Genomic DNA, 9602 nt, shown 5'->3' with positions numbered 1-9602 from the left:
ATTCTTATCGGGGAAGGTCAAAATTGGGTGTCAACAAACTTCATCTTCAAATACTAATTATTATTTCTCAAATAACATTAATATAATTCATGTCCAAACGCCTAGCTAAATTGACCTAATTAATAGGGCAATTATATTGGTAGTGTATCCATTTACAAACCTTTTCTTATACAGTCAATCAAATGTTGCATAAACAGGCAATAATTATTTTCCCTAATCCCTATGATTAAATTATATAATGGAGGTATTACTCTATGTCAAATAATAACACTTAACATTTGGTGCAGGAAATTAGTAGCAAAGAAAAACATGAACATGAAGAGTTGAAAGAAAAAGTAAGGCAAATGTTAGTTGAGTCACCTAATAATAGTACACAAAAACTTGTTTTGATTGACACAATCCAACGATTGGGAGTGGCATATCATTTCAAAAATGACATCGAAACATCCATTCAGAACATTTTTGAAGAGTCTAAAAAATGATGACGATCTATACGTTGTTGCTCTTCAATTTCGACTAGTGAGACAACAAAGACATTACATGTCTTCTGGTAACTAATTTATTCCTATTTTGTGTGGCTCTTTATTAATTTCTTTGATATAATTATATTATGATGTGAAATCAGATGTCTTCAAAAAATTCACCAATCATGACGGAATATTCAAGGAAACTCTTACTAAAGATGTGCAAGGATTATTAAGTCTATACGAAGCAACACATCTAAGAGTACACGGAGAGGAAATTCTTGAAGAAGCTCTAACTTTTACCGTCACTCATCTGGAGTCCATGGCCCCTAAATTGGGCAACTCAGTCAAGGCCCAAGTTAGTGAAGCCTTAAACCAGCCCATTCATACAAATCTACCAAGATTGTTAGCAAGGAAAAACATATATATGTATGAGAACGATGAATCACGTAACAATTTACTTTTGAAATTTGCGAAATTGGATTTCAATATTTTGCAAAAGGTGTACCAAAGAGAGCTTAGCGAACTTACAAGGTAAAGATTAGTACTCTTATACCCTCTTCAATCTCATAATTATGGTTCTTACGTAACTAATCCCTAATTAATATATATTTGATATTTTATACTATAGATGGTGGAAAAATATCGATGTTGCAAATAAATTTTCATATGCAAGAGACAGATTGGTGGAGTGTTATTTTGGAGCAGTTGGATTGCATTTTGAGCCTCAACAGAGTCGTGCAAGAATAATGACAGGAAAAATAATTGCCATCATTAGCATTGTTGATGATACATTTGATGCTTATGCAACATTTGATGAACTTGAGCTTTTCACAAATGCAATAGAGAGGTAAAGTATAACAATGTTATTCCCTTCGTTACATTTTATGTGGCGGTAATTTGATCACGTGTAAGAATCAAACTATTTATTTTTTGTATAATTTCATGCAGATGTGACATTAGTGCCATGGAATTGGTGCCTCGAATTTTTTTTGTGAATTCAGACAAATATTGATTTTTTCAATTTTTTTTTTAAAATCACATGTTTTGACCCAAATACCAAGTATTATAAGTCATACTACTATAATTAGTTTTTCAAAAAAGAGCTACAATAATCAATAATTCAAAACATTTCATAAAATCGTGGAATAATAAATGCCCTCAATTTTGCCTAATCTGAATTTACATAGTTTTGGATATTATACGTATGTTTCATAATAAATGTGATGAGTTCCATGGAAATCGAAGAGAAAAATATAAGCAAATTTACACTATTGGTGTATATTGATACTTGATATTGATAATAATAGTGAACGGTTAGTCGAACAAATTATAATAATATGAAATTATAAATTTAAATAATTATATAAAGTGAGAATTCCGCCCAAAAGTAAAACACCGTATTGACAGAGCAAAACCACTCTTTCAAAGGTGGGATCAATCCCAACCTATTCTTCTTAGCCTAACAATCTATTCGTGGAAGTAAATTATCCAAAAAGTCTCCTTACTAGACCTAACATCCTGTCATCGCTTTCAGATACAAGGAAGTTGGACTAGTTATTAGACCAACTATCTCACGCTCTCTCTCTCAAACCCAGCCAAAGGAAAGTATTATCATACCATAGCATAATTAACAAACATTACATGATGGCTTTTATTTCTTGATAATAATTCTTACAATAAGCTCCAAATTTAAAGCAGCAAGAATATTACTACTACATCTTGCCACTAATTAGTACAAGGTGATACTTATATATTACTATTCATTCACCTTTGTATCTAGGAACAACACTTCCTGCCGCCACCACCACGTCCACCGTGGCCGCCGCCACCACCACGTCCACCACCGCCTGAGTATCTACCACCACCATGGCCTCCACCACCGCCACCACCACCGCCAGGGTATCCACCACCACCACGGCCGCCACCACCACCACCATGGCCACCGCCAGGGGATCCACAACCACCACCACCACGGCTGCCACCACCACCGCCAGGGTATCCACCACCACCACCACCACGGCCGCCGCCAGGGTATCCACCGCCACCGCCACCACCAGGGTACCCGCCATATTCGGCTTCATGTACTTCATTTTTGTTACTGGATTTCTTGGCTGCATCAATTACGTAAACAAGAATGTTATTCTTAACTTGGTTTTTTTTTTTCAAAAAATATTATTTCCGATTTATTTTTCTTACTATTTTTTATGCCTAAAAAAAAATGAGACTTTCCTTCTTTGGCAACTCCTTATTTTAGCTTTTCCACGTGGTATGTTTAATATCAGAAGATTCAAAAATTCTAAATCATAAGATTCAAAAATTCTCGTTACTTTTTTTTAAAATCTGCATACGTCAAAACCAAACAAATAAATTAAAACGGAGGGAACATTTTTGTTTAATACCAACTCTGCATTATAAAGTTCTGTAATCCATAACTTATATGGAGATTTCTCGTCAAAGTTCAGAAGGTTAAAATATACTATATAGTAATATATATGCAAAATTTCATTAGGTTCAGCATGGACTACCTTATGTTTTACTTGAGTCGAGAATGGATCGAATTAAACAACTTTTCTATCTTCACATGATAAGAGTATAGTTGTGTACATACCACCTTCCCATATCCTTTATGACATTACACTGAATATGTTATTATTGTTATCGTAATATACATGCAAAATGTAAAACTAATTATATAAATTGAACAATTAGTAAGAATAATTGGTCAAGCTAGCATCTAGAGCACAAGTAGAAATATTCATCTGAACTCAATATTTTCGAAATAAATTATAAAAATATATTATACTGAATGGATAGACTTACAATCCTCTTCAGAAGTAGTGGTGGAAGTCTCAGCCAACTCCCTAGCTAAAACCTCAGAACTTATCATTACAAATATGGCCAAAAAAAGGCCAAGAATCAGAAATGCCTTGGAACCCATTTTTTTGTTTCCCTTATGATATTTGAATTAATTAAAGGATGATGAAATTGAGAGATTGTTGGGTTCTATTTATAGAAAGATTTGAATGGATAAAATGATTGAAGAGAGTATTATTTGGATGTAGCGGACAGAAGCAAATTCAGAATTTAAAGTTTATGGGCTTTTAACGATCTCAATTTTTTATTTTTTATTTTAAAAGAGGACTTTAATATAAGTACCCAAGAGGAATTAAAGTATTAAACCCTCACTGAAAACTTAAGTAGGTTTCGTTTCTACCATTGAACTAAGAACTTATTTTGTTATTAGATTTTCAACAAATATTTTATATATAATTAATAGATTTTTTAATATAAATAGAAGATTTATGTAAAAATTATTACGTTTCTGAAAATTCACGCTCGATACTCTAGATCCGCCCCTAGAGCGGGAACATGCATTTATGGAATTAATGTGTGGACCAATATTCAGTCGGCAGCTGAAGAAATTTAGTGAAGATTTCACATTTGAGTTCATACACATGACAAGTACTATATATAATTTGTTGCATTATATTTAAGTTAAACGTACATGTAACAAACTGATACATATTTATCTACATAAAAAGTCTAATTTGATATCTTTAAATTTGGATCGATAGATAAAGACTTGTCTCGCTACAAATTTATCGGACAGATTATTGTGATTTTAATATAAATTATGTTTTAATTTTAGAATATATTATCCGAAAGTTTCTGATAGATGAACACGAAATTAAATTTGACGTTCAACCTATTAATATCAAAATCTCAATAAATTTCAATGATTAAATCCAATCAGACCTTCAAAACTACAAAACATTATATTTCTCAACCGTACGTATTTAGTGGTGCGCATCGATCAGTTCGGTTCGGTTTAGGTGTTATTGGTTCGATTTATCGGTTTTCGGTTTGTAAATACTTCAAACCGATAACCAAGCATCGGTCGGTTCGGTTCGGTTCGGTTTTAGGTGTTATTGGTTCGGTTTATCGGTTTTCGGTTTGTAAATACTTCAAACTGATAACCAAACCAATAACATATTTCTTATCGGTTTTTGGTTAATCGGTTTATGGTACTTAACGGTTCGGTTTTCGGTTTAACCAATAAGAAAATACTCATATATATTATATACACGATAAGAAAATTTTCAAATAAACCATATGATTTTTCCAGCATTTGGCATGAAAGTAATAATCATAAAAGTAACAATCATTTTTCTTGCAAGTTTAGACACTAGACACATTCAAAGGAAAAAGTGTGAAAGTAACAATCGTTTAACCATTAACAATAAGACTAATAAATTTAGTATAGTCTTATTGGGTTATCGGTTTAACCATTAACAAAAATTATCAAACCGGAAACCGAACCAATAACCCAATAAAATTTTTTGCAAAACCGTTTAAAAACCGTTAGCCCAATAACCCAATATCAATAAACCAATAGTGTTTTTTTTGGTTCAGTTTATTGGTTAAATCGATTTTTGCACACCCCTATACGAATTTATGTGGGTTCATTATCCATTTTGGACACATTATAAGATCACCAAAATCTTTTTGTTAGCAAAGTAGTCGACGGCTCTTGTGGGGAAATGGTATATTAAATGTTGATGTTTTATTGGATTTATATCATACAAAAATGAATATAATATATTGCATTGAAATAAACATAGTCATGTGACTCTTTTGTGTTTCTTCATTGTCAAAATTTTCTAAAAATATTTTATTAAAAAAAAGTAAGTGACTTGTATTCTCTAAAAATGGTATACATGATGGAAAAAATAAATTTTACATTAGTGTTATTCTAACTTGATTGTCTCTCTAGTTCACCCTCGTCTCTACGTCCCTATCCTACCATGCACCACACCTCCTCTCGAAACCCATGCTCCGACAGGCTCTCAACACCCCCCCCCCCCATCCCCCTCGCCTTCATCCATCCCTCTTCCAACCTCAGAGTGTTTGTCTGATTATATTATAAATATTTTTGAAATAATATTTTTTTATCGTATCAAACATATTTTTAACATAAAATTATGTATATATATTATTATATATAATAAGTGGGGATAACTACTACTTAGCACATGACAAATGTTGGATGATATGTGCTTGCTAGTGTTGTACATTCTTCTTTTATGGTTGTACCTTTAAAATTTATATTATTGGACAATTTAAGCCAAAAAGTTTGACCTCATTTGGGCCCATTTATTATTTATATGTTTTCAATTTTCAATAAATGTTGTCTATCTAATTCTTTTTTTCAACCTTTTATTTTAAACTTCTTGAAATTTAATTACCTATTTATTACTCTCTCTATGCACTTTTAATTGTTATGATTTCCTTTTTAGAGTCAAACTATAAGAATTTTAACTAATATTTTACAATGTGTTTTTTCATCATAATCATAGGCAAAAAATTACGATTTATAGTACTTTTTGTATAGATTTTGCATATTTAAATTTTTTTCTAAAAATACATTAATACAATCTGATTTAACTTTGAAAATTAGTCAAATGGACTTTCAAAAAGCGCAACATGACAAATACAAGTGGACGGAGAGAGTATATTTTAGCTACAAAATATATTAGAGGTACAACTTTTTAAAAAATTTAAATTTTTATTGCGTTGACTCTTGAAATCTTATCATTGTCATATGAATTTGAACAAATTATATATTATTAAAAGTTACATAAAAGATGCTATAAATCACAATAATTAGCAATTAAAAATATTTTTAAATCATATATGGAATTTGGTTGACTAATTGGAATAGAATAAGTAACATGTACTATTTGAAAATAACGTCAAAATTTCTAGAATTCACAATAAATTAACAACTGAAAATATTTATTATTATTCACGTGAATTGAAATATGAGTAACCTATATTATTCAAAACTAACGCAAAAATACTATAAATCACAACAATTTAATAACTTCAAATATATTTTTAAGAAAACATATAAAAAAATCGACTGATCTGGCACATATATCATTTACAAATGACTTAAAAAGCATTAAAAATTACAATAATTACCAATTTTAAAATATTTTAAAAAGCTATATAATAAAATACGTTGACTCTCAGAATTCTATCAGGCTCACATATATTGGGACAGAAAAAATAACACATATCATTTTAAAATTACCAAAAAAGTATTATAAATAATAATAATTAACAACTTAAAATATCTGAAAGACATTTTAAAAGGGTTAATTTTGTAATTTTATCCATATCACATAAATTAGGACAAAGTGACCAGTAATGTACGTTATTTAAAAGTTACATAAAAATATTATAAATCACAATAATTAATAACTTAAAACATTTTTAAAAAATATATGAAAATTTGGACGACTCTCCAAATTTCACAACAAAAATAACATATATTGGGTCCATTTTAATTTATTTGTCTTATTTTTTTTTATATTTAAAAATTGCGTAAAAATACTATAAATCATGATAATTGACAATATAAAATATGTTTTGAAAAAAAATACAAAAAATTCCACTGATTCTTGAAGTGAATCTATCGTAAAAATACTATAAATCATGATAATTGACAATATAAAATATGTTTTGAAAAAAAATACAAAAAATTCCACTGATTCTTGAAGTGAATCTATCGTAAAAATACTATAAATCATGATAATTGACAATATAAAATATGTTTTGAAAAAAAATACAAAAAATTCCACTGATTCTTGAAGTGAATCTATCGTAAAAATACTATAAATCATGATAATTGACAATATAAAATATGTTTTGAAAAAAAATACAAAAAATTCCACTGATTCTTGAAGTGAATCTATCGTAAAAATACTATAAATCATGATAATTGACAATATAAAATATGTTTTGAAAAAAAATACAAAAAATTCCACTGATTCTTGAAGTGAATCTATCGTAAAAATACTATAAATCATGATAATTGACAACATAAAATATTTCAAAAATGTTGTATGTGGGTTGTCTTATTATGCCTTAAATAGCGTCAAAGAAAGTACAGGTTTGTGATAAAAAAATTTATTCCTTTATCCACGCAAACAATTGCTTCAAAAACTCGATTATTAGCCCCAAAACACACCATTTATATTATTGGTCCCGTGCATAGCACGGGCAACATTATCTAGTATATATATATATATATATGAAAAGATAACAGGCTCTAATAGCCACATACATACAGTTTTATTAATGCCGACGAATAAATGCTTGTGGAAAATGTCAAACAGACACTTACCAATTGTGTTGACAAAACGTCTTGTTTGTTAGTTCTGCTTATCACAAAAAAATGTATTAATTAATTATGCTCACCAACCAACCAACCACTAAACTCGAAAATTATTATTGAGTCGGATTTATTCATAAGAGTACTACTGTTAATTAGCTCGTTAGCATATATTAACTAGCGTCCTCTTATTTATATTTATGGTATACATATAAAAGTAAATATACACACAATATGAGTGTATGGAGAAATCAAAGGATTAATTTGTTTTGTGATAATTTCTATGATCGATAATACAAACTATGGTCATAGTGGATTCAATTCCGCGATAAAATAATTTCATAAATCTCCTAAATTAATGTTGATATTGAATTATGACGCATTAAAAAAACATTATTATAATAAGAGTTTGAACCCGGCCCATGTTAAATTCTGTGGTATATTATTAGGAAAAATTGTATGAAATAGCAAATTATAAATGAAATAGAAGATGAATTGAAAAAAGAAGGTAAAGCAGACCGGGCCTACTATGCAAAAGTTGAGGTAATTAAGCTTGCTTGATAACTCATCCTCATTAATTAATCTATGTAAAATAATTACTCTCACTCTATTCATTTTTATTTGTCCAGTGTTTCAAAAATACATTTTCACTTTTACTTGTCGGTGTGAACGTATGAAGAAAATATAATTACCATGGAAAAATAATTTAGTGAATTTGGTACACGATAAAACAAAAGTCATGTGATAATTAGTGAAATCTGTAACATCCCGCATCTAGAAATAATTAGAATGTAGTTTAAATCTGGAAATTTTCGTTTTTGGAACGTTCAAGGGAAATCTGGAAAATTGTAAGCAAGAAAAGTTGAGTTTTTGTCATTTTCAAATGATCATAACTCCTAGCTCAGGATGAGTTAGGAGTAATTATAGATATGGTTGGAAAGTTCTTGGAACTATCTTTCCAACGCCGCCAAGTTTGCGCGATTCCGATTTCGTAGGAGTAAGATATGCCCTTTGGAAATTGGGCTGTTGGATTAAGGAAATGTCCAATCCGGATTTTAAAGGGTAGTTTGGTCTTTTCCTTACCCTTATTTTAAATCGTTTTTGGTAATTAATAAGGGGTCTAAACTGAATTAGATCAATTTAGACATTTACCAAATAGAGCTAGGGTTTTGGAGGAGGAACGCAAGAAAAGAGAAAAGGAGGAAAAAGCTAGATTCTTCGTCGTCGTAAGGAATTGCTTGGGAATTTCGCCGAGGATTCAATCCATTAAGGTATGTAAGCTTCCATAGTGTTGGGTTCTTTCACCCACACACCAATCATGATTTATTTAGCGTAATTTCGTTCATGAAATTTAAAGATTAGAGTTCTTGATGAGTTCTTGATAAGTGTTCTTGAAGTTTCATTAAGTTTTGAAGTAAAATTTTGCTTAGGTCAACTTTAAACGACCGTATCTCTTAGAATATTAAGAGTTACGTGAGTCATAACCTATCCAATTAAAGGTAATTGAATCTACTTTCTAACCCCACTAGTTTCATGTCAATCCAATATCTGAGTAAAAAGTTATGACTATTTTAGTAACCTATACAGTGCTGTTACGAATTAGCCGACGGGAAAATATTGAAAATAATCGTTTTTGTCTTTTTACCTCCAAGAAAACCATCAACGAATTTCTTGAACTAATAAAAAGCTCAAAACAATCAGATTTTCATCTTCACTCATGAAAATCATAATTTTTGGCTATAGAGATTTTAAGAAACTAACTCGAGAATCTCAAGAAAGGTCTTCTTGATTGTTTACCTTCAAGCTAGGGTTTCAAGGCTTCTAATCAAGTTCTTCTTCAAGATTCTTCAAGAACCTTGTTTTATTCAAGTATGTAAGGCTATCATAGTGTTGGACTAGTTTATACTCACGCCCTACATCTACGTTTAAATCAGTAAAAGGGGAATCTAGGATTT

The 9602-nt window shown here is 30.2% G+C and overlaps 1 protein-coding gene and 1 pseudogene across 2 annotated transcripts; one reads left to right on the top strand and one right to left on the bottom strand.

Annotated features, from left to right (window-relative positions):
- LOC102590698 (germacrene C synthase-like) overlaps nt 1-9602 on the top strand; it is an 11993-nt pseudogene that overhangs the window by 387 nt on the left and 2004 nt on the right.
- Nucleotides 2092-3452, bottom strand: LOC102596594 (glycine-rich cell wall structural protein-like). 2 transcript variants are annotated; one of them, XM_015314133.1, is made up of 3 exons: nt 3288-3452; nt 2453-2578; nt 2092-2407 (listed from the first exon to the last, which is right to left on the bottom strand). In XM_015314133.1, exons 1-3 carry the CDS (start codon nt 3403-3405, stop codon nt 2244-2246), a joined length of 408 nt encoding a protein of 135 aa, XP_015169619.1. In that variant the 5' UTR covers nt 3406-3452; the 3' UTR covers nt 2092-2243. The 2 variants fall into 2 exon arrangements, with proteins under 2 accessions (XP_015169619.1, XP_015169620.1); XM_015314134.1 differs by having other exon boundaries at nt 2092-2416; nt 2462-2578.

This window comes from Solanum tuberosum, unplaced genomic scaffold (assembly GCF_000226075.1).
Source record: "Solanum tuberosum cultivar DM 1-3 516 R44 unplaced genomic scaffold, SolTub_3.0 scf00280, whole genome shotgun sequence".
Taxonomy (NCBI): domain Eukaryota; kingdom Viridiplantae; phylum Streptophyta; class Magnoliopsida; order Solanales; family Solanaceae; genus Solanum; species Solanum tuberosum.
Note: the sequence above shows the minus strand (reverse complement) of the source record. Positions and strands in the feature narration are given on the sequence as shown.

Bases quoted from the DNA above. Each gene is read 5' to 3' on its own strand.
- LOC102596594 (XM_015314133.1), bottom strand. From the start codon at position 3,405: ATGGGTTCCAAGGCATTTCTGATTCTTGGCCTTTTTTTGGCCATATTT. The intron at 2,579-3,287 runs GTAAGTCTATCC...TAATTGATGCAG, and splicing joins CACTACTTCTGAAGAGGATT to CCAAGAAATCCAGTAACAAA. The intron at 2,408-2,452 runs GTGGTGGCAGCC...CCCCTGGCGGTG, and splicing joins TGGTGGATACCCTGGCGGTG to GCCATGGTGGTGGTGGTGGC.